The 26,287-nt window shown below is 41.6% G+C and overlaps 1 protein-coding gene across 2 annotated transcripts in view; it reads left to right on the top strand.

Annotated features, from left to right (window-relative positions):
• The window catches only part of hdac4 (histone deacetylase 4), a 145,129-nt gene that overhangs the window by 53,652 nt on the left and 65,190 nt on the right, over positions 1-26,287 (top strand). Inside the window, exon 1 of one of the 2 annotated variants that reach the window (XM_067603112.1) lies at positions 18,569-18,851. The exons of the other annotated variant lie outside the window; for it this stretch is intronic. Coding sequence (XP_067459213.1) covers positions 18,848-18,851 — 4 coding nt within the window. The 5' untranslated portion in view covers positions 18,569-18,847. Of the gene's footprint in view, positions 1-18,568; positions 18,852-26,287 lie in introns of those variants that run through there. 2 annotated transcript variants of the gene reach the window in all.

The raw sequence follows: 26,287 nt of genomic DNA on the forward strand, positions 1-26,287 counted from the left end.
TCCACGCTGCAAATGGTTTTCCATCTGTCACCTAAATCAGTGGCTTTAATTAAAACCTGAATGGACATAAATCTTAAGCACCATGATTACACTGCAGTAGACTAGAAGCCTGAGTGAATCTTATTATGATTGATTAAAGGCCAGTTTAGACCAAAGATTCACAAGACGAGTTGAAACTTAGAACTACTGGCAACGCGCCAGTCTGCAACGTTCTGAAACCTGCCAGTTTACATCAATGCGACTAGATGAGATGGTGTATCATTTCCATAGCAACGACTCTCTGTACTCCCGTTTTAACTGCCGGCTTTTCAGGCTTTTTTTTGTAGCTGGATAATTTGTAGTGTCTTAAAATATGAATGAGGATAGTGAGTTACTTGCCACAGTGGCAGTTCTACTATTGATGAAACGACAAAAACATTAAAAAACATGATCCTCTCTTCCCTCCGTCCAAACTCTGCTGTTTCAACCAGCAGACAGTTTGTAACTGACTCGACCAGCTGACTTCGCTGCAAGCTGATTGACTGATAAAACAGGTGATGTGCCTTTTAGCCTACGTTCTAAAACCAGCCACTGGCAATTTGGCAAGCCGAGTCGCAGGCGAAGCCACCAGTCGGCTTGAATCAAACTGAGATGGACCAGTTTACACCGCCACAACTTTTCCCTTTAACGTTCTAAACAGGTTTCATCTCGTCGCGGATCTTCGGTTTAATCTAATATGACATCATATAGTGTGTTTGTTTGAATCTCTGCCATAGATCGATTTAACAAAATTGTGATTCAACCTATACCTAGTCCATGAAAGACTGAGCATTTACTCTCCTAAACATGAAGTAACAGGTTAGCTTTTCTGGGAAGTGATGCATTCTCCTCGGTGTTTTGCAAGAGCAGTGATAGTTGCTGTACCCTGGCTGAGCACACAAGCCACAGTTTGACATTGAATAGTGATTTATGAGGATCACAGTGCAAAAAACACCAGATTGTGTAGATCTGAGTAGATTTGAGTAGTTAGATTTGACTTGATATCATATTGGTTCAGGTTCCTCTTGTTTCTAGGTATTAGGTGTTGTTGGTTGGTGTTTCTAGTCTTAATACCAGTACTGACTCTGTTGCCTGCCTACTCAGAGCCTTCAGAAATACACTCACGAAGAGCTGAGTGATTGATGCAGTCATTTCTGATGTGTAATGCTCCACAGGTGATTGCAGGACATCAGTGCTCAATAGGGGATTTGGTGATATCATGGTTGCCTTAGCCGGCTCATGTACGGCTCAAAAATACACTCTGTCAGTGTCTGTTTATGAGGAAACTTATCATTTACTCTTGAGTATGTCATAATTTCCACCAGCTGACACCGCACGTCGTTTTTAGTACATTGCAATGTATAATTCAGTGACCCGCTCCTTTTTAGAACGTACATGTCAGCGCACAAGTGCACGTGAAACGAGACATTTTCTTTGGGACTTCTCGCTCCTGTTGACAGGAACGTGGGATGATCACGCCACATCAGCATGTCATCAACCCACATGCGGTATGTTTGTCCCATGTGGTGCGAGGAAATGCTGATGCAGCAGTGATGTCACAGATATAGCGGCCAAAACCTGGAGCCATAGCCTGTTAATAGCATGTTTGGTTGCTTGCAGGCATTGACACATGTAACTGCATATAAACACACAGACAGAGGTATACACATAACACATACAAACATATGTAGTAGGTCATGTAATAGGCTTGGAATTATATGAGGTTTATCTGATTTTAAAAAGTAATAAAACAGAGTTATGCTACTTTTTGCTTGTGTGGAACATTTGGAGTTTGCACTTACAAGGTCAGCTTTTCAGAAATGAAGAAAACTGAATTATTTACATCGATAACCATGTTTTTACATAAAAATAAGGTGTGTAGATGAGATTCATCAGTAATGCAGAGCTAGAATTTCGAAGCATTTCCCTTTGAAAGCTGTGATGATAAAAATGACCAGCCTTTTAATGCCTTTTAGACATTCAACCAACACAGTGATGGTCTATCTGAACACGTGTCACCTGACCCTCCTTCACAACCCCGACCCTGACCCTGACCCGGGTTGAACTCCGTTTAGACAACGTGACCAGTGGTGTTTAACAGGGATTGAAATTAATTCAGTGATATTGACATTTACAAGTCATTTGTGACTGATGAGGTGAGAGAGAAAGCTTGCATGTGTGGGCGAGTGAGCGTGTCCAGAGAAGGCAGAGAAGTGAAACTGAAACTAAACTTCATTCGGTAATGAAGTGATGTAATTCTATGTAATTCTATGTAATTCTATGGTTTTGAAGTGAAGCGTATAGAACGTCATCGTAAATCAGAACATGTGTCAACGGTGACAACCAGAGATGAACAGCTGTCCTTTACATGTAACTTTTTACGTTACAGGAACATTCACACAAACAAACAAAAAAGGTAAAAGTTAAACTAAATATTCCTCAAATGGCATCTCAGAAACAGATTTACAAATTACATTAATGACAGATTAGATGAACACTGTCTGATATGTAGGACTGGTCCTTTAAAGTTAGTGATGTTGTGATGTTGGGTGTTGAAAAGGTGACACACATAGATACTTTATATGTTGAGTGTGTTTTTTTTCTGTAGTAAATTAGACAGAATATCAGTTCTATTCAGTTTTTATTCAAATTTATTTGTAGCCTTTACTGACTCTCAGCAGGGTTCCCACTGCATTCTAAATGTCAGTAATATTAAAAGAAATTTTCTTAAAAAAAAATATGGACAAATGACAGACTAAAGGCATCGCACACTTTCTCTACTATAGCTGGCATGATGAGAAAGTGCAGACACATCTCCGCAATGTGTAGCCAAATCCGAATGATCTAGAGAGGACTTAATCAGCTCAGGTGTTCAGTCTAGTACACGGTCTGATCATTGTGTCCTTCAGTGGTCAAATCATTGGACTGAACTGCTTCAAATTAGATTTGGATAATTCAGAGCTGGGTGCAGCCCTAATAATAACTAAACATTTCAATGCCTGCCAAAAAAAAAGGACAACAGCATTTTATTTTATTGGAATAAGTACAATACAATGCTCTATTAACACATTCATGAGATGTGTTAGAATTAATTAACTGGGTGCCAAGAGAAACAATAACACTTCCTGTGTGTGTGTGTGTTTGTCCTATGTTGCGAAGTCCATTTCAACACAGAACCTAACGAGATGCCAACAGCTGCAGTCAGCGCTGGTGACCTAGAAGTCACCAATCTGTGTGTGTGTGTGTGAGAGAGAGAGAGAGAGTGTTTGAAAAGTTTAGGATGATCAAAAGTAGAATGAACGTTAATCAGAGAGAATGACTAAATTTTGAAAATTAGGAAGAGAGAGGTGGAGGAGGATGATGAAGACTCAGTGAGGGAGACAGATTTGAGTGCATATTCATCAGGATGACTAAATTCTGCACAGGAGGAGGTACTGTAAGAGGAACAGAAGTCAGCACCTTTCAGAGTCACATCCACACTTAAATGTGAATGTGGGCTGGAGTATGGCGTTTAATTAGTTTCAAAAACCCCGTGCACATAAAAACCAGGCACGTGCACGTGATACGAGCACGCGGAACAGTATCTGCGAGCGGAAAAGCATCCTGGCAAGAGAGCGTTTCAGCTCCGCGTGCACAAGTGCATTCCCGTGAGCATGGGGCTGTGACGAGCACGAGCTCCACCTTCCTTACACGCTCGCAACCGCTCAACACTCGCTTGCTCGTCAAGTTGACTTTTGAAACTTTGAAGGAGGGGATGGAACCACTTAGAATACTGACCATGACCTTTGATTGGCTGTTTGCTTTGATCACGGACACAGTCGAAGACAGACAGTCGCCTGAGAGAACAAATGGAAACATAAATAATGATATTAAGCTGATGATTCTCCATTATTTCACCACTTACACTTATGAAAAAGTGTTACGCATCATAGCAAAAGCCTTAATGCTGTTTAAAACCACTTTTGGATTCTTTAAACCTTTATTTTGCTAATGAAAACAGAAAAAAAAGATGATTTCACTGATATTTCTCCATCCAGACCACATTAGACCAGGTCTAGAACAAAAACCACTATACTATAACCTGTCAAATCTGGACTAGATTACCAAGAAGACTCCAGAGAGTCATTAAAACCCACTTTCAGATTTGTGAAACCTTTATTATTTTTGTGAAAACACAATAAAGGGCAATTTCACTAATCTTGTGGAAAGCAAATCACAGCAAGATTTCACGTCTCTCCATTTTGTTGCTTACGGCCGTGTAGAGTTCCTCTTTCTCACTTCAAAACAAAGGTAGAAAAGTTATTTGGATAGGAAAAAAGCGGTGAAATCGCCCCTTTTTTCAGTGTTCACAAATCTTAAACTTAATGACTCACCAGAGTCTCCCTGGTTATCTAATCCAGTCTAAGTATAGTCATTTTTGATCAAGACCTGGTCAAATGTGGTCTGGATGGAAAATTTTCATAAGCAAAATAAAGGTTTCTCAAATCTGAAAGCGGATTTTAACAGCGTTAAGGATTTTGCTGCGATGCCTAACACTTTTTCATAAGTGTAAGTGATAGAAAAACAGAGAATCAGCAGCTAAATATCATTATTTATGTTTCCTTTTGTTCCCTCAGGTAACTGTCTGTCTTCGACTGTGTCAGTGATCAAAGCAAACAGCCAATCAAAGGTCATGGTCGGTAAAAGTGACGAATCAAAGGAGCTGACTGTCTATTCCATCCCCACCTCCAAAATCTCAAAAGTTAATTTGTCAAGCAAGCAAGTGTTGAGCAGTTGTGAGGGCATAGGAAGGGTCAAGCTTGCGTTCCTCACAGCCCCGTGCTCGTGCGAGGACGCTGGATACTGTTCTGTGCGTTCATTGACGTGCCGGGTTTTTATGCGCGTGGGTTTTGAAACTAATTAAACGCCATACTGGAGCATCTGTTTGTATCTGCGATTGCACAAGTGACATTAGGAGAGGGAGTGAAGACTAGACAAACATGTATGGATGGGCGTTTGTGTGTGTGTTAATGTGTGTGTGTGTGTGTGTGTACAAGCATGTATCTGAGAATCCCACTGTATAGGCTAAACAAGGCTCTTTCTCCCTAAGCCAAAACAGCTTTCTCCCACTCTGCACAAATTAGCAGCAGCCCACGCTCCACTCACACATAACTGTCAGAGCACAGACGCTGCAGGGAGTGAGGAGGAAGGAGGGGAAGGTGAGAGAAGCGATGAAGAAGGAGGGGAAAGAGAGGAAGAACAAATTGGGAGAAGAGGTTTCGGGAAAGTAGAAGAAAAGAGGGAAGAAAGGAGCAGAAGTGGTTTTGTAGCTCACAGAAGGGCTTCGTCATGGCTGCTTTCATCAGGGCCTGGTGTGCGGCATCGGTAATCGTCAAGAAACGTGACAGTTGTCTTTTATAGTCTTTTAGTCTTAAGGCTTTGTGCCCGTGTCCAGTTTCTGTCTGCACAGCGCTGATATTAAGGCTTAGCAGCAGCATGTGAGGCAGCGAGCAAGTTGAGAGCGAGTAGGATGAAGAGCTGTTCACACAGGAAGTGGCAGACCTGTTGGCCAGCTTCTATCTTCTGACTGAACAGCTTATCTTTATTTAGACTTTTCAATTATCTATGAGCACTTAAGAACCCGACAGAGGGGGGAGGGAGGGGAGGAGTAGGTAGAATATATGCAATGAATAGAGGTGAGGTGGAGACGGTAAAGGAGGGAGAGAGAGAGAGATGGGAAGAGAACGGCAATTTGAGGAGAAGAATGCCTGAATAAGTAGAAAAAGAGGGATGAGGAAAGGCACATTATGCAAATATCAGTAGGCTCATTACCATTTCAAAACTCTGGAAAGGAAACCACAAAAAGTGGAGAGAAACATATTTTTGGACCCTCAGCATATCATCTCTCTCCCTCCTCTCTCTCTCTATATCTCTCTCTCATACACACACACACACACACACACACACACACATACACACATCCCATCACCACCACCGCCACCACCTCCCTCTCTTGCTGCTTCACTCAACTCCTCTTTCTCATTTCTCAGTGTGTGATTTGTATTTCGGCGCTCGCTTGGCCATTTTACATGTTCAGTCAGCTGGACTACACACTCTACACACTATCTCCACTTTATTATGTTGACCTTTTCCAGTATTGTGTAGGACCTCCCTTTGTCCCTAGAACAGCTTGAATTCTTTGTGGCATGGATTCAACAAGGTGCTAGAAACATATTCTTAGAGATTCTGCTCCATGTCGACATCATAGCATCATGCAATCGCTGCAGATTTGTCGCCTTCACGTGAGGGCTGCAATTAACGATTATATTTATCATCAGCTAATCTGTATAAGATGTTAAAATTGTGAAACAATTGCATTCACAATTTGTCAGAGCCCATGGTGATGTCAGAGAATATTGTTGCTCAGAGAATATTTTGCCTTTTTGTTTGAAACATTCTTATTATTCGATTACCAAAATATTTGCTGATTCATTTTCTTTGACTAATCGTTGCTTAACATTCATGCTGTGAATCACCTGTTCCACTTTAACCCGAAGATGTTCTATTTGATTGAAATCTGGTGACTGGAGGGCATCGAAGTTCACCGAATTTATTGTCATGTTTGTGGAACCAGCCTGAGATGACACAGAAGATGTGTGGGCTGTGGTCATAATTGGATGCACATGGTTGGCAACAAATCTCAAGTAGGCTGCAGTATTTAAATATCCCTCTGTCGGTAGTAAAGGATAGGTTCACATGTTTTTAAGTTGATTTTCGAACTAGAAGAAGACTTATCCTGAGACATTGGAAAAGCCCTAAAGCTCCCAATTTCATTGAATGGATTAATTTGTTGACTAAATCACTGTCCTATGAAATGATGTTAATCAGAAGATTAGAGATATATGACACAGATAGAAATGAAATGTGGGAGAATTTCCTTGTTTTTCAATTAGTTTCTCAAGTTTTCTTTCTTTTTCTCCTTTTCATGTCTATGTTGTTGTGTTTTCAAACAATAGTTGGGTGTCCATACCGGCCATTACAGTTCTCTATTAAAATGCGTTCCAAACTATCTAACTAAACTTGTCAATAATAAGTATGCATGAACAATGAGCAGCTCAACAAGAAAATACTGTCCGAGGGAAACACAAAGAATTGAACTTTACAGGGTACCCACCTGGTTTTACGATCTCAGTCTGCTGAGTCAAAACCTGTTTCAGTGTTTATATGGGCACCTGACTATTGTTTTAAGTCAGACTTAAAATAGCCAAGGCATGCCAAGAAAATACTACCCACACCTTTTACAACCACCAGTTTGAATGGTTGACACAAGGCAGGATGTAGCCATGGATTCATGTTGTTGATGTCTAATTCTGATCCTGCCATCTGCGAGTCAACGCAAAAAATCGAGAGTCATCAGACCAGATGATGTTTTTTTAAATTCCTCTACTGTGGAGTGGAAGCCAGGGCTCCTATATCCCTTCCACGTCAGAGATGTTTTTCTGCATACCACTGTTTGAGTTACTGTTTCCTTCTTGTCAGCTCGAACTAGCCTGGCCTCTTCTCACCTCTCTCAATAACAAGGCATTTTGGCCCACAGAGCTGCTGCTCGCTGGACAATTTATTTTATATTTTGCACCATTCTCTGTAAAACCCCGTAGACTGTTGTGTGTGAAAATAGGAGGTCTCCAGTTTTGAGATATTTAAACAACAACTTGAACTCTTGAACCATTCTTCACTGAGCTGCTCCCATGTAATTGGCTGATTAGATAATTAAATTAAAGGTATACTACGCAGGATTTTCCTAAATAATGTATGGACTCAATCAACATTTATGACCCCCTAGAAGTGTGTGGCAGTGTATTTATCTAGGGAGACTCTGCCCTCTGCCTGTATTTTCTTATTTTCTTATCGTTTTACTGTGTTCGGGATGCTTCTGGGCGTCAACCTTTGGGCAGTGGGTGTGTAAGCCCCCAGCCAATAACAGCGCGCAGGGTGTGAGTTCGGGACTCATAGCGTAGCAACCAGGTTACATCGCCGTCTTTGTCTCTCTCATCCACTCCGCTCTGCTCTCCGTCTCTGTGTCATGGATGTATAAAGAGCCAGTGGTCTGTGTGTCTGCTTTATCTACACACATTTTAAACACGCCGAGATGTGCCGAGTCTCACCTAAGATGAATTATCTCCGGAGTCCGGCCGAAAACGTGTCCGACCCGCCTCCGAGTGGGTTGCGGTGATGTCTCGTTGACCACGGCCATCTCCTGCTTCTCTCCCGCTGTGTTGTGAGACTCAACTCACATCTGCGCCGGAGACCAAAGAGAAAGCATGTTTTTTTAAAAGCCTCCGTGTGTTCAGCTCTCAGTACTTTTATAGAAAATGAATCTCTGTGGTTTGAAGTTCAGTTTCTCTCATGTGTTTCTGTTTGTTCATTTAGATATCCGCTTTATTTTACTGCTCCCTCGCGTTCAGCCGTGTCGGAGCCAGAAGTTACTGCGGATGAAAATATTTCCTGCTGCTGCTTCATATTAAAAGCTTTCTACTGACAAACTAACAGAGGGCTTTTAATTAATAAGAACTTATAGGAAATGAAATGTGTTTATCCACCGTTTTACAGTTACTTTGACCACTAGTCACAACCTGCTGCTTTCAACTCAAGACAAGCGCATCATCAGTTAAAGACACACCTTCTGTTGTAATGGATATGCAAATTCCTGTCGTGCTGGGCTGACACGCCGAGTCAAACCAAGTCAAGCCAAGCCAAGCCAAGCCAGCACATGTGTACGGAAAAAGCCTATAACTCGCTCGACCAGCCAGGGAGGAGGGGCCGACTTTGAATGCTGTGCATTTACAGACACCAACCAACAAAATCCTTCATAATATACCTTTAACGAGCAGGTGTACCAGCAAAAATGGTGTCATTTAAAACATTGATTTCAAACTTACTTCCTCACTTTTGATTGGTTCAGCACATTCTCAAAACTCACAGCTCTGAAGCTTCAAAGGAGGCAGGGCATTTAGTGCATTATTGATTTCTGGGTTCTTTTTCTCGTGATTTTTTAAAGAAAGTGATGAACTGTCAGCGCCTTTTTTGAGAAGACAGAACTGTGATAACACCGTCTGCAGTTATTCTCCTCTATTTCCGCCTTGCTTTGAATCTTTGGTGTGTTCCAGAGGACACCCCGTCTGTAGGTCACCATGACCGCGTGAAGACACTTGTCTGTCGGCCAGGCCCCTGCTGCCTCGCTCCCTATTCACTGGAAAATCTAGTTTTGTGGACATGTGTGTGCGCGTGACTGAATGCTTGACCTTAAATCTGACATTGTAAAAATGTGTTTTTGCGTTTGCTCTCACCCTGTTAATATAAAAGAACATGCCCTACACATGGGGAGGGGGTTAAGTCGGTAGATCATTCACTCCTGTAACAAGCCTTATTTTCACTCTTGCTTGTCATCTGCTTCTCTTTTTCTCTTTTCTGTACACAATCCCAACTATTTCTGCTTTTACTGCAGTTGATGCTCAAACTCTCATGGGGAAGAAAATCCCCCCCCCACCCCCCCCCCACCCCTCAGGATAAAGTAGTATCTATGGTGAGTCAAAACATTAAGTTACTTTTGAATCATAGTTCAATAAAAATGTACCAAATTCTCGGTTTTCCAACAAATAATTTCACTTATTCAGCTTAAAAGCTGCAACAAGTTCTCATGTTGCAACATAATTAAAGCACTGAAGCATTATAATCAAGCATAATCATTAATTATCATAACAAATTCTTTACCCTCCTATTGGATCGTAGTCCTAATTAAAGATTCAAAAGATTGTATTGAATTTTAGTCACTACACTACACTCCATCAATGACCACCATCAGCACCTGCAGCACTTCACCACCTTTCCAAGACAAGACAATCTGTTTTGAGCGCACACCACCCTCAAGCCCGGGTGCCAGTTCCCCAGATGGGCCCCCAAAGCCCCCCCTACCACCCCCACACACTCTCTGACCTGGCATGGATTCCCCTTGCCCGGTGCCAGTTTGGTGTAGGCCGGAGTCGGTGGGCAGCTGCTTCTTTTCTGCTCAGCCACCATCGGGCTCACACACACACTCACACACTAACAACCATGTCAAAGTCATTGCCCAAGGGATGTTTCCAAATGGTTCTCTTGAACTTCTGATGAACTGAAATATAATCTCCGCTGCTTTGCTTTTTCTTCTCTCCTTGAATTTATCTTTCTATTTCTCCTCTGTGTAATAGTTTCAGAATAATTTACCTGCATTTGAAATCAAAGTGGAAGCCAACAACATGTACGATGTAGTGAAGCAATAGGTTTAAGATAGCATGCTGGAAAAAAAAAACCTGAAGCTATCAGAAAGCAGAGGTGGGATTGAATTTGATCCTGAGAGAAAGATTGGAGTTATAAAGGGAATACAAGATAGTGTACCATTACCTAATTATATCTACAGACGTAGCCTGAGGTTGTGGCCTTCATGTCAACCCTGTTACAAATAGACATACACTCTCTCACACACACACACACACACACACACACACTCTTCACATTCACGTCTAAAAAAAATATGGTAGAGTGCTCAGAGCCAGACTTGTTTTTGTCTTCCAGCAGAGCAGGCAATGCCTTAACCTACTTTGTCTGCATCAGTGCCATTATCCTGACAGCCATAGCAGGTTGGACTATGCGTGTGTGAGAGTTTGTCTTTGTGTGGATGTTGCGGGAGCGAGAAAGATTTTTACCATGTCATGAATTTTGCATATAAAACAGTGTGTTTTGCTATGTTGGCTGACTGGCTTGGCTTTCCAAGACCTTGTTGTCTGGAGAGTGAGATTGTATTTGTCAATGCAAAATTCTTTAAAAGTTGATTTGTTAGAGCATTTTTTTTTTTTTTGCTCTCATACAGTACAGAGACATGCTTCAAACAAAACGTTGTGTTTGTGTATCCACCTTTTAATGCAGTAGCTCTTGTTACTAACAGCAATCAGCCTATAGGTTAAAAGTTAGCATAGTTGTATCTGCATACAGTCGTGGCAGTCAACTTTAATGACAACAAGGATAAAAATTTACAATAAGATCAGATAAGACAAGAGTTTTGCAATATCTCTCTATGCACGTGTTCACACCAGTGAGTTGCGTGTGAAATAGGTGGGGCTGGAAGCTTGTCCTCTTGATCGTTAACCAATAAACGAGCATGAGCATACCGTGGCACCGCAGGGTAATATAAAATTGTATCAACTATATGCCAATAACTTCTTTTGTCGGGGACTCAAGATGCCTTGCAATTGGTCAACAGCGCAAAATTTGTGTGTTAAAGTTTATCAAAGTTGATTGATTTACCTCCACAGACAAATCCACTGATTGCAGCAATTCTATTGAAAGTAATTGAAGCTGGTGAGACTGGACCATATGTCCCAGTAATTAGTCCAAATACCCATTGCCATATCATGTGGGAGGATGGAGTGGTAACCTTCTGCTATACTAAGATATTCCAATCAAATTATAAACTACTGTGACTGCAGATTTTAGTTTGCTTGGCGTTGACTTAGTTGATACATACCCTTACTAAATTTTTAAGGCAGATGTCTTTGTGGCTTCAATATCTAGGGTGGAACACCAACAGGTGATACTATCAGCAGGCAGTTATCTGAATTGTTTTTCCGCTGTCATGCTCGGTAATAAGTAATATTATAATACCAAGTAATATTATAATGGCGTACCACATACAGTTGTAGTTTTTACAATGATTGATGTAAGATATTGGAAGTTAGGTATCTGCATGTTGCACAGTGGGATTGTTTATGTGCAGATGGATATTATGTACATTTGACGCCAGCCACGCTTTGCTCTTTCAATTCCTCTTAAACTCACTTGTTAATGCAGAGGTGTGTTTTGTAAAGGCTGTTAAAAGCCCTGGCAGAACCACATGGATCCAGAAGAGTCCTCCATCTATTATGGATGACCACTCCAAGGTTCAGACCTTTTGCTTTGCACTCGTAAAGGGTTTTTCTAGCTTCAGACCAACAACCCCACCGTGACCAGAGGCTAGTCTTCCCCAGTCCGGGAAGAGCAGTTCATTACAGCCAAGCCCACGGCCTAATGGCTACAGCATGGCCGTCAGTGAAAGACTATATTTTACCACAAACTCATTTAAGAGAAGAAATAGACCATGTTTGCTGGCTGCAGTCTGTCCGTACTCGTTTTCTAAGTGGGGTCAACTTGCAAGAAGTCATTGAGAAGAGATTTAATATTTGCGTAACTGGAAAAATAAGTTTTAAGCTCAAGATTAGACTTCTTCTTCAACTACTGATGAACTAAATAAACAAACCAGCCTACACAGATATCCCATCAAACCCAGACGATTGTTTAAAGTGAAGTAAAAGAGACACAGATGAAGGAAATGCCAAAGATACTGTGTATCACTATTGGATTAGTTGAATATGTTTTACTTTTTCCAGACAGGCTGCTTTTACTTAGTGTTTATCCTTTGTTTTTGTTCTGTAATCACTTTGAAATACCTGGATCCGCCCTCACTGTCGATGCAATCCTCCATTTATATCTGAGACCATCTTTACAGGCTGTACTGCGGTAGCTCTATGTCTGTTTACATCTACAGGAAATACTGATAAGGCCCGTTTTAGGCAGGTTGCTATAATCTGCACTCTGTCCATAAAGAAGTTGTGGGTCTAGCTGTAGTGCACAGAGGGCATTCATGTGACCCATGTGATTTTTAAGTGCACAGGGAGAAGTGTGGTAAGCTGACATCTTTCATAAGTCCAGTTTAGCATCGCTGACAGCTAATGGCTCTCTGTCTGCTGCAAGCTCGGCGCAGACTGGGAAGGCATTACCATTGAGACGGAAGGAGAGGGTGTAAAATATGAATGAACGGAGCTCCCCAAAGCACCCAGGAGCGTAAAGCATCTCTCTTTCTTACCTTGTCTGGTTTTGAAGAAGCTGTTTTGAAGCTTTGGATGTTTTGAGGTCCTTCTCAGAACAGTTAGTGGCTGATTCCTCTTGTAGGTTTTTTTTTTTTTCTTCTTTTTTTTTGTAGAGCTTGTTACCTCATGTAGATCAGATTGGCAGCCTTAAGCAAACTTGAGGGTTGTGTGAACTCCTTTTGTGTGTGTCTGTGTGTGTGTGTGCACATGAAGGTTGTAGAGCAGGATTCAACACCAATTTATTTTTAGGCAGGTATAAAACAGAACAAATGAAAGGAGTCTGTATTTAACTGCATACATTGGCAGTTCTGTGTTTGTTATTCTTGCATGCAAAAGGCTGTGTTTGGGTATGTGCCAGTGTACAATGCACTGGCTTTTTCCTCTGTACATGTGCATGTGTGTGATTTATTGTTCCATGACATAAGAAATGCCTATTCAAGGTTCAAACCAGGTGTTGCTCATAAATCATAATAGGGGTTGGCAACACGGTTCAAATTCTCTATCACTCCGTTTAATTTTATATCATTATATAGACTTTGATATAGTAGATTTTCTGGAAAAGGTGTTTGCAAATCACTTTATAGACCAAATAAGCAGAAATACACCGGGGTGTTTTTGAGGTGTTTAACATGACTATTATATTTTCACTCTTCTAATCTCTTCTTGTCCCCCTCATAATATAACTGTATAATATATTTTACCTCTTCAGGCCTCCCATACAACAAACCAATAGTACAAGCCAATAAAGTTGGAAAACACTGGCCTAACACAACCAGAGGTATATGGTATCACTCTCTCTCTCTGTGTAGACACAGCTCAGCAAATTTTTTTTTTTCCACTGTAGACATCATCATATTGGACAATCATGCCCTATTGAGTTATAACAATGTTTTACTGTAGGTGGTTCACTAGTTAATTGTCTTTTAGCCAAATGTGTGTATGTGTGTGTAAGAAAACAGCTCACAGGTTTTACCGCCACGTCATTGATTCCTGTTGCTTCCCGTTTCTTCATAAATATGACGCACAATCCACATCCTCATTTCAAACATATCTGCAAGCCTCAGTGAACACGACATTTAGTGCACCTGGTCACTTAATCTTTGGGGGAGACTACATAACTTCTTTAAGAGACACACCCGCTGATTATGAAAACTGTGTTATCAATGGACTTTTTTTCAGATATTCTTTTTTTGTATCATCGACATATTTAAAGCAACAGAGAGCGTTTAGCTGTGGGGGCACTGGCAGATACATTCTCTCCTTTTCAGCAGTGTTTTATATCATTGTTAATGAAGACATAAGATGCTACTGAAACAGTGGCTTCTCATATTCTCCGTCAATATTAGAAATTCATTGCAATGTCTCTCTTTGTTTATATTTGACAAAGAAAAGTATTGAAAAAGGATTATTTTAGGACGGTTAATGATTGTTTTGAATAGAAGTTTCAAATTTAGCATCTGTATTTTGAGATTCTCAGCGGTATTAATCAATGGGACAGTGTGCAGAGAGAGAAAGAGCGATGTGAAGGAGGGGGTAGGGGGTGTTGGGGGGGTAAGGGGGGTTGCAGAGAGAGTGCGTGTGTATTATAAATAACCCAAATCAATAATAAACGACACAGTATCTCACATATTTGGAGTCGGGTCTGTGGTTCTCAGGGGAGATGGATGAAAAAAAGCAACCCACCATCCCCCCCCCTCTGTCACTATGGAGAGGAGGGGGAAGACAAGAGCATAAGAAGGTTCAAAAATAAGAGCTGCTGTCTTTTTTTTCTCCCCCCTCCTGAGCATGAACTAGCTTGTGGTTATGGTTTGCATGCATGCTTGTGTGTGTGCATATGTGTGTGTGTGTGTGTGTGTACATTACGAGGCGGACGCCGTCCATTACTTATTCATCAGTCCTGTCTGCCTGGCTGCCACACTGTGTACCTCAGCATGCCTTGCAATCATTATGCCACATGCATTATTTAACGCACACGCACACGCTGACTCTGAGGCAGATAGCTACATGAGCTATTTATCTCGGATATGCTCACTTATCGCCTTGTCTGCTTCTCTCACAGGCTGATACAAATAACTGCACAAGCCCTCTTTCACATAGACATCCATCGCTTCGTCTTTAGGTCACACATCGCCCTGCACACGAGTTTTCATACACACTCGTTCATTCACAAGTTTTCATAAGATGTGCAACACATACCCTACGCTTATTAAGTCACTGATATACTCCAGGTCCGTGCACATGTCTCTGCACATACTACATGTGGTGTCTGTGCACGTGGTGTTCTCGTTGCCATGCGCGGGGTGCTTGTGGACGATGAAATCACTCGAGCCCTCACAGCTACGTGGATATGGATATAATTTGGGCTTTTATTTATGTAGGGCCATGAGCTCGGGACAATGCACCTTTACAAGAACTGACTGAGCTATAGAAAAGAGGAATTAGACCTCCTGTGATTCACCAGCCTAAGGAAAGGAGAACAGCACCCGATGAGAGCTCTGAGGATGAAGAGGCCAGAGCTCAATAGCCTGACTGCCACCAAACAAAGCAAAATACAATCTATAGATGAATGGATTGTGTCGGATTAAAGCATGCAAAGCGACAGTTTGGATTTATTTACTACAATACCGGTCTTCAATATGAAAATTTACATTTTGGCAGGGAGTCTAATTCACAGAGATCTGAATGCTTGTCCTAATAAAACAAATGTGAACAGCAGCAAACAGTCTCAGCTAATAAAAAATAAACCACAACAGCCACGAGTCTAAAGCAAAACATTTGAACCATTTACTACAGAATGCTGTCGGCAGTCTGAGGGAGGACTTTGACAATCCCTGGTATAAGGAAATTCACTTTGATTGCTTGCATGATACACAATTTAGACATGCACCAATCCAACTTCTTTCCTCCCAATAACAATTCCAATCAGATACCAGTACTCTCTTTAGCTCAAATTTAAAAATTGTAGACATGACTACATGGGGAATCATTTATGGTAACATGAGGCCAAGTGTCGCCATTCACTGAGGTCATACTCCAGCTGATTGCAGAAACAATGATATATTTTTTTAAACGACTCTGGCAAAGAAACTGTATTAATATGGATCAGTTATGTCACGGATGACACACGATCAGCTTAATAAGGTCAACATCTGTGCCAATCCCAATCTGGTGTATTGGATTAGTACATCTTTACTGTAATTTATGTTTTTTTTTCTGTGTACTATGACAGGGGCCAAAAACATGCTTCCCCCCCTTGTTCTTTTGTTGTTTGACAAGCTGCTGGCTCACTGCCACTGATCTTTGACCATGTTGCTACCTAATCTTACGTCCGTGGCATGCATCAATGTTTACCTCAGAGTTCACGCGGTGCTCTACTGCTCAGTCTGGTCGCTGCCCTCTCTGCTAGTGATTCTGCCTGTGCTAAAAATGAAGAGGTGTTTGTGTGTGTGTGTGCGTGTGTATATGCCATTGTGGTTTGGGCTCAGTAGCATTAGCCGTTATCAGTGTCATGGCTGCATGAAGCTTAGCTAAGCCTTTGACGTCAGCGCCACACAACAAGCTGATAATGCAGACTTTTATCGCAGCCAGGTGTGTGGGTGTGTTGTCTGATCAAATAAAACTTCCTGGATTCTATGCTGAACTTCAAAAATAGCTGGGGAAAACACATGCCCCACACACACACACACACACACACACACACCTGGAAGCACACACAAATACACACACACGCCACACAAATTAGATGAGGAGATGTATGCATACAATTACTGTGTTTACATGCACTTGAATAATCTGATTATTGTCGGGTGTCTGAGGTAAGCAGATTTTTGTAAACAGCGTGTACTCAAGCGACCCAGTATCCCTTAACTGCAACAAGTCTTCCAAATGAAATGACCACACAGGTCGTTTGAGCGGGAAGTGAGCAGCAGTCTCCTGCAGCAAAGTCCACCAAGTCCACTTTTTTTTTTTTGTGAGTTAGGATCTAACCAGCCGCTCAACCCACCCCCTCCTAATATGGAAATTGGTCACCTTATGTAGACGTCATCTAAACTGCGCCACATCCGTGGGTCATAATTACTACGGCTGCTAGATGCTATCTGTCACTCAAAGGTAACTGTAGGTTGTTTTTGGACTGACATTACGACCTACAGTGTCGTTTTTCTTGAGAGGACGGGCTCCTTAACCGAGGTATGGATTAATGAGAAAAGTCTGGTTCATTTTGCTACTTTTGCTAGAAAGCCTGGTTTTAAGTTATCAAGATTTTTTTTTACACGTGTACATTTACGTTAAACTATTTCTGTGGCAGCAGCGAGATAAAAGAAAAGATCATAACGTTGTGCCTCATACAGTCCAGAATATTTAATTGCAAGTCTCACGAAATCCGAAAGTAAAACTAAACAAATAGCTCGCCTTATCTCGGTTATTTCTTCGACTGCGCCGATTTCATATCTCGATGACTCGTCATGAGCCGCAGGGGGGAAGAGAGGCGCTGTAGAGGGTGTGGCGTTCTCAGTCAAATCCGCAGTATTTTGTCGCTTTATTCGCCCACTATTCACACCGCAGTGAGTCCCTGTTTCTATTTACCATCATTAGCTGAGTATCAAACTAACCGCTGATATGACAGCAAGACACACGTCAGGTGCCCAGAGGAGCACTTGTCATTAGCGGGCTCTGATGCCCCCTCGATAGACGAGTCCTTTAACCGCCCTAATTGGTCGTCATTATCATTCAGTCCAAACCTCATCACTCATCTGTAATGCACTTCTCCAGCCTCCGTATAGAAATCTGCATCTCTCTCCTTGTTTATTATTTTTCTCATGTTCTTTCTAGTGATAACCTTTTTCTTCTATTTTTAAAATTTGTATGTATTTAGTTGCTTTAGTGCTTATGCTTCTTTACCCAAATCACATCCTTTCTTTGTAATATACAGTATATTTATAATATACACCCCCAATATGCAGTTGCTCTCCAATCTCAGAATATACAACGTTAATACTTCAAATCATGTAATTTCTGTTTTAAAAACTGTAAGCATGAACCCATAAAGCTCATAGGTGCTAACATTTGCTACATTGAAGTTGGACAACCAGCAACTACGTGTTCGCAGTGTCTTCAGTGGTTGTACAGTATCCATTATCATCAAATCTACTTCACAACTGTCTTTGTTGTTGGGCTGCTGGTGTGTAGGAGGGCTTCAGATAGCCACAAATGTGTGTGTGTGTGTGTGTGTGTGTGCAACAAGTAACACACATCAACAAATAGGAGCAAGTACAAAATTTAGCACTATTCAATCCAAGAATAAAAAAAAAAAGGAGGTGGATGAAAGCACAGAGTTTGTCTAGTCAAATGAGGATGTGGTCACAATCTTAACAACCTCTGTCTCTCTGCCGATCAGTGAGTTAGGAGGCAGAAAAAACTAGAGACTCCCATAAAATGCTCAACATGCCTGAGACTGCCCTCTGATGTCACCGAGAGCCAGAGAGAGAGAGAGAGAGAGAGAGAGAGAGAGAGAGAGAGAGAGAGAGAGAGAGAGAGAGTGGGCGGGGACCAGAGGAGCAGAGGGAGGGAGAGAGAGAGAGAGAGAGAGAGAGAGAGTGGCAGCCGGAGGGCAGACCAAAGCACGTCAGTGAGAGAAACAGAGAGAGAAGCGGTAGAGACGGAGAGAGTGTGAAAGACAGGGAGGGAGAGAGAGAGATCCGTTCTTACTACGAAAAACCAGGTCGGTCTGCTGTATCCGGCGCCGCAGCGGACTTTACAGCTCTGTTCAGAGTTGCACTTTTTTTTTGGCTACGAGCACACACTTTCTCTCTCTTTCTCAGACACTGTACACCACACACACACACACACACACACAAACACACACACACACACACACACACACAAACACGCAACAACCGGACAGCAAGGCACAACTGATGGGTAAGAGCTCTTGTTGTTATGCGTGGATCTCTTGTTTGTTTGGATGTGCAGTTTTATTGAGCTGGTTATGTTTTTTGTTGTGTAAAGGATCATTTAGTGCTTGCGCGAGCACTGATTGTTTTGCACATTTAGTTGGTGTGTGCGTGTGTGATCACCAGTCGTGCGTGAGTGTTTATAGTCACTTATCTAGATATGTTAATGAGTAACCTATAAGTGTTCACATGAGGAGTATCTGTTTACGTGTGTGTGTTTGTACATGTTCATTTGGTGTGTGGGTGTGCAGCTTCGAGTAGTGACAGTGTTTATTGAATGGTACTGATGTATGGAGACTCTCGCTCAGCACCACTCAGCGCAGCATTTAACTGAATGGAGCAGATGGCAGCGGCTGCGTCTGTCCCTCCCCGCAGCTTATTGTGTACATGCGTGTGTTTGTGTGTGTGTGTTTGTGTGTGTGTGTGTGTGTGTGTGTGTGAAAGCTTCTGTTTTTTTATTAATACAATGTGGGGTTTCAGAACACATTTTCACGTTGATCGCTCAACAAAACGTTAGCTAGGGGAAAAAAAAGTACATAAAATTGTTTCATCCTCTCATCAAAATATTGAGAAGTACGTGAGGTCACTATAGAGTAAAAGCTGTTTTTTCATGGATTAGATATCTGTGCTAGATTACATTTTTTATCTCTCTCATAGTGAGTTTAGTTTGCATTTTGGTCGGTGGCCAGTGTTCATGCAGTGTCACCATGTGGCTCGTCATGTCTCTTGTCTTGGTTTAGTTGTTGTGTCTGTACTGAACGTCTGTATCCCAGACTGACAGATGAGCTTGAAAATCACAAAGTTGGAACAGAGTAGAAGAAGTAGTTTAGAGCTGCAGTGATTAGTCAGTTAATCAATTAGTAGGAGGACAGAAAATTCATTGCTACAAATGAATCATTTTGAGTCATATTTTTAAGAAAAAATGGTAAAAATCTCTGTTTCTAGCTCCTTAAATGTGAATATTTTCTCATTTCTTTAGTCCTGTGTGATAGTAAACTGAATATTTTCGGGTTGTAGACTGTTGATTTGGGACAAAACAAAACATGTTAGGTTGCATCTTGGGCTTTGGGAAACATTGATTGACATTTTTCCACAATTTTTGACATTTTAAAGACCAAACAACTAATCAATTAATCAAGAAAATAATCAACAGATTAACCAAGAATGAAAATAATTGTTAGTTGCAGCCCTAAAGTAGATGGAAAAGGCCAGCGAGGGCTAAATCTGTATAGTCACCTGACAACACACTATCCTTAAATAATAATGAATTGCTTCTGATTGCTTTAAGTGAACTAGCTATTGACTAGCTGTACTCAGAGAAAGAGAAAAGGCAAATGAAGTAAACAAGAAGGTGTTGACATACAGTACAACAAACAACCACATTCCAGGGAACATACAATGTGACATATATCAACGTATACCCCAGACAGTAAAGCATTGAGCTGAGTGCACATGCAGGCCATGCGTTGAATCACTTGGCTACCATCATTGGTCCTTTTTCTTTGTCTAGCCCCTCCCCTCCTTCTCTGTCCAACCAACCGCTGGCCACAATCCCACCAGTCACCATGGCGTTCGCCTCCCTCCCCTGCTGGCACCTGTGTCTGTAAGACTTGACTGGGAAACGTTATGTCAGGGATGACTATTAATTCTTAATCCGTAAGCCTTACAGTCACTGCTGTTTGTGTCTTTGTGTGGTTTTTTTTTATCACACACATTATGCTGAAATTTCCTCACTATCTTTGAATTGTAAATGAGTGCGCACACTCATTTCCTGGTAAACTGTGAATAAACATGCATGGGGTTTTTTTTTTTTTTTTTCTTTTTTGTCTGAGTGCATGGATGCCCACTGGGGCGAGGAGCTCCCTCGGGAATCCTGGTCTATAAATAACCGTAAGTGTGGTCCATGATCTTACCCTGATCACGGGAGAGAGGGGGGATGAGGAGAGGGAGGGGAAGGGCAGTGTCACAGAGGGACACGACGAGTGATGGATGAATAGATGAAAGAGAGAAAGTAGAGGAACAGGCTGACATTTCACCAGCCGCTTTTTGTTAATGGTTTTTCAGTGAGCTTCAGCCAGATTTCACATCATCACGCCTGTAGTAGGGAAACCTCGCAATTCCATGGGATTTTCACAAAGTAAACACAATTTCCCGTCAATCAAGAGAGATTATCTCACTTCCGCCCTTCGTAGCTTTAATGGTGCTGTAGCTGTTAAAGGTCCAGGAGCTTAAACACATTTAGAGCCTACTGTATACATTTCTAAATTACCAAGTTTTCAGTCAGAAAAACATGGTTCTTATTTATTTTGACTTGCAAAGTTTTTCATATGATGATTTTATTTTGTGTAGTTTGTCTTTTCTTGATAGTCTCTACATCTGTTGTATTCATTTGGATCAAAATCATTGCATAAGCCTGGCAGATAAATGGCACTTCTGTCATGTAAATGTCAGCCTGTATTGTGGGCTGCTTGGCCGTTCCTGCAGCAGGAATGTTTGTGTTATCATGTCCGTCGCTGTCAGGGTCAGTCTGCTTGTGCAACTATCTCTCTCCTCTCCCGTTGGCTCAGCACCATAACCTCATGCCACATTCACAGAGTGACATCCTTGTAAGCTGGGCTAATTACTTCACAGGTGCCTGCACCCTGCTGGGCTCTGTATGTCGCCCTGTTTGTCTGCTGCCGTCCACAAAGCTTTGTTTACTGTAAACATGCTTGTGGGGATTGTTATTCAGAGAGCTGTTATGGTACAACTTCAACAGCACTGTGATCCTGAACAGCCATGTTAGCTTGACCATGAATCTGTCGGTCGGACTTGACACAGGTGTGTTTCTCGTGTCAAGTCAATTTTATTTATATAGCGCCAAATCACAACATTAGATATCTCATGATACTTTTCATATAGAGCAGGTCAAGATCATACTTTTTAATTTACAGAGACCCAATATTCCCCCATGAGCAAGCACTTGGTGACGGTGGCAAGGAAAAACTCTCCTTTAATGGGAAGAAATCTCAAACAGTACCTGGCTCTAGGTGGGCGGCCATCTGCCTTGACCGGCTTGTTTGAGAGAGACACAGAGATGCACAGCAACAACAATAATAACAATAACAACTATAATAATAATATCAAAAATGTGACTAATAAAAAGTCCCAAAACTTGAGGTTAAAGTAAGTAGAAATGCTCCCTGCCAGTCAAAACCCAGGGCTTTAACCTGCTCTAAATGCCTTGTTTGCAACGTTTTTTTCTACTTTGCTGACGAGATGATGTCAGCTTATGCCCATAAACAGCTGTCTGTTCTGCAGCCTTGGTTGCTAAGGTTGTTGCTAAGATTTTTCCATGTGTTGTTCGCATTGTTTCTTCTCATATTTCGGATCGGGCTCAAACATGTACTGATGTATTTGAGAAGTTAACATTTCAGAGAAAGGATGAGAGAAAAGTAGTGAAATTCTACTACTTTAGTTTGTTGTATGGTTTGTTGACATTGCCTCTCGAGTGGCCGAAACTCTCAGAAGCTAACCAATCAGAACAGGTGGGCTCGTTGGTAGGGGGGACCTTAAAGAGACAGGAGCTAAAACGGTCTGTTTCAGACAGAGGCTGCACCGAGGAGCTGTGTAAAGGGCCAGTAGAGAATAAAGAAATACGTTTTTTAAAGTGTGAAGCATGCAAAGTTATTCCAGTAGAGCCACAGAATAAAAATATAGACTTGGAAATGTACATGATACGTCCCCTTGAAATTATCCAGAGCAGGTCTGTCTAACTAACAATTTGGGATCTCACATATCCCATATCATGCACCATTTTTGCAGAGTCCTAAACAACTCAACACTACTAAAACGCCGATCCTTGATCCCAAACCTTGATCCCAAAGCTTCCCTTTTTTGTTGCATAATGTCACATAAATCTAACTGTAAAGATGAAACTCTAGAAATAAGAGCATTTACACACAGAAACAAGTTTCATCAAGGTTATCAAAAGGTTTCGGTTCCTACATACCTAGCTTTGTCTAGCTAACATCACAATCGGAAGGCATCTATTGCACTATGCAATGTTGATGTGTGGTTAGCCTCTGAGTAGCTCATCTGAACAGTGATTACACCACCTACCTCTTTCCCTCCACATCTGTCTCTCTGTGCTGCCTCTACTTAGCCCCTCAGCTTAAGGATAAGTGGCTGTAGTTAGGCTTTTTTTTTTTTTCAGCTGTGCTTCAGCCTTGCAGCCGGACATTGATCACTTGTGTGTAAAATAAGCAGCCATTCAAAGGAATATCACATATTGTACATATAAAGATTAAAATGTACTTAACTGGTCTGTAAGGAGAAGCTTAGTTGTTGTTGTCCCTTCATACACATACAGAGCTTACATCTATATTTTCATAAGATAAAATAAAAATAACATATGTACATTATACTGCATGTGGCGCATTACAAGTACTTAAAAAACACAGTTTTTTGTGTATGTGCAGTCTTTTTTCATTTTGTGCCTGTTGAATTAAATTCAAGGCTCCAGTCAGAACCGTTTGTACAGCGGTGCATGAGATTATGCCTGCATTTCCATATACTTAGACCACGTCTTATCACAGACACAATTGCACAGAGTCGTTTTGGTGGCTTTAGTTGGCAGAGGCACTCACTTACTCATATCTTTTTTTTTTTTTTTTTTATCACCATACTGTGTACCACAGTCTATGTAAATGTTTGTATTTGAAATATTTTTATGAATCTGTACTGTGAAAATAGTATTTGTCAGTGTTGTTACAGTTTATACTGTCTAAAATTCATTAGATGTTATAGGTGACTTTATGCACATTTCATCCATGTTCTCAGTAGGATTTTGTTGTTGCATGTGGAAGTGTAGAAGCAGAGTGAGTATTTTTATTCTTTTTTTTTTTTTTGTAGTTTTGGGGGCGGGAGCCCTTTGTTAGGCTCTATGAAAACAAACAGCCTTTGTAAAGCCCTTGTGGCATGCGTACTGAGTAAGGGAACTGTATAGAAATAGTCTGGGGCTGACAGCGAGTGCCAGCGAGGGCCAGCCAGAGCCCCATTTAGAGGAAATGGGGATGGCAGGGGCTTTGCGTCCGAAGCTTGCCGACGTAAGTCCGTATGGGAAAATATGCAGCTGAAAAGGCGTTAATTGAGGTGACGCTCCATGCATGTTTGGCACTGCGGGACTAGAATAGCTGCCGCTTGGGTCCCTCTGGAAGGGCCCTATGTGCGGAGTTGCACTCTGTTTGAAGTGCACTGACCTGCTTGATGCCACAACAAAAGGTTTTGTTTGTTTGACCTCGGATGTTTACTGATTATTAAATATGTGTGTACATGCAACAGTTAACGGGCATGTGTATGTAAATTCATGCGTGTACGGTGAATATGAGAGGTGGTGGGCTGAAAGTTTACCATGGTTCACTGGGAAAGGCTTTGTTTGGATAACACGGATGATTGGCACAGATTGTTCAGAGCAAGAATGACAAACACTGGCATCTTCTAATGTGGCTCTTTTTCTATTGGCTTGTCACTGTAGAAGTGACAAACATACAAGTTTATAGGTCAGAGGTCCAGGAATCATTTAACACACACTAGTACACACAGCTTGCCCCCTTCCTCATAACCCTCATCACCCTTAGTAATGTTTAAAGATGGATTTTTATCCATATAAATGTTTACAAAAGCATCTGATAGTATATTTTATGAACACTGACAGCTGTGTATAGCAGGATTAAGAACACAGCATGCAAACTTTATCAATCAGTCCCCACCCTCGCTTAATTAAAACTAGCTCCTTCATCTTTTCAAAGTGAAACAGTAAATAATTAATCCCGATGACCAGAACTCCAACACGCCCTCACAAGTATAGTAACACAATTACACACACACCACCGAAGCACCAGCATGTCTGGCCCGGCCACACCCTTTCTTCTCTCCCCGCTGTCCCGTTGGGTAGTGTCAAGTTTCCTCCCGCACTGAAAACCTGCCCAGTACCAAAGATGTCATTGGCTATCTCAGCAAGTAACTGCAACTCCATCACCACCTCATTGGTCACCGGGGATGCCAGGACATCCATGATAGGTCGGAGATGCTCTCCACTGGTTCCAGGGTATCGATGACTGGCAGAGGGCTTGGCACGGTGTGTGAGGTGGTTCTCTACGGAGCAGATATCGATCAGGAGAAACCGAGCGATACACAGGAGGTTTCGATCTCCAGTTCAGATAACAAGCACCAATCCAGAATTTATGTGGGTTGCACGGATTTGAAGATACTGCCATGCAGAACCCTAAAGACTCGGGCTGACTCATCCCTTGAAAATGTGTATTAGATTCTTCTTACAGTAACTGGTTTGTATTTGCAGAACCAGTCAAAAGTTTGGACACACCTTCCCCATTCACTAGAGTGAGAAAGTGTGTCCAAACCTTTGACTGTCACTGCCTACATTAAACTTATATGCACTTTATTTCACATGTACTGTAAAGCTGAGATCAACAGCACAGTCAATCTGTTTTAGATTTTTTAAAAAAAAGCCTACAGTTACTTGAATAAATACACTTGCGTGCTGGCAGTGTTAGATCACAGCACACCATATTCCAGTTACACCTCAAGGCTTTAAAGTTGGCAAAGATTTTGTTTGCATTTTTTTTAATTTTTTTTTTTTATTCGCTACCCTTGTGTAGTCAAGTTACACTACGGTTTGTGCGTAAGCTGCAGTATTGTTTGTTTGTTCTGGAGAAATAATCTGATTGCACTAATACTCTGCATGTCGACCATGTTGATGTGGGGATATTATTTTTCTCCATGTTTGCTCTTAGTATCAATGTTTCAACAGCGCTGCAGGCACGCACCGCTTCGCTGGATTATTCAGATAAAGCAGAATAAATGTCGCAGATTAACAGAAATATAAGGATTGCAACACAAACAGTTGGTTCATATTTTGTATCAGGCGCATAGGTTTTACAGTTTAGGCATATGGCGAGTCGAACAGAGTGAACGAGTAGGGCTTGTGAGTGCACTCGCAGCGTCCATGTAGATTGTGACAGATACAGAGCGTGTCGATTTTTGGCACATAACGATGGCACCAGGAATCCATCTCTATGAACATCAGACATAACTTCTCTGTGGAAGAGCACAAACAAACAACCGACAGCTTATTGTATATACACCGCCGGTCCTGCACTGCAAAAATGTAGTTTTTCTGCTTGCATGAACACAGTCAAACTGGAATGGAAACACACACACACACACACACACGCACACACAAGTAAGTAAGTCTGTATGCGTGTCAGCAAATCCCTGCTGCAAAACTCATGTTGCAGGGGGATTGTTTTTGCTCTCTGCTGCCATGTTTCATCATTCTACTTGTGTGTGTGTGTGTGCTTTTCAGTCTGTGTGTGTAAATGAGTAAATGTGTGAAAGTGGGTG

This window comes from Thunnus thynnus, chromosome 11 (assembly GCF_963924715.1).
Source record: "Thunnus thynnus chromosome 11, fThuThy2.1, whole genome shotgun sequence".
NCBI classification, from domain to species: Eukaryota; Metazoa; Chordata; class Actinopteri; order Scombriformes; family Scombridae; genus Thunnus; species Thunnus thynnus.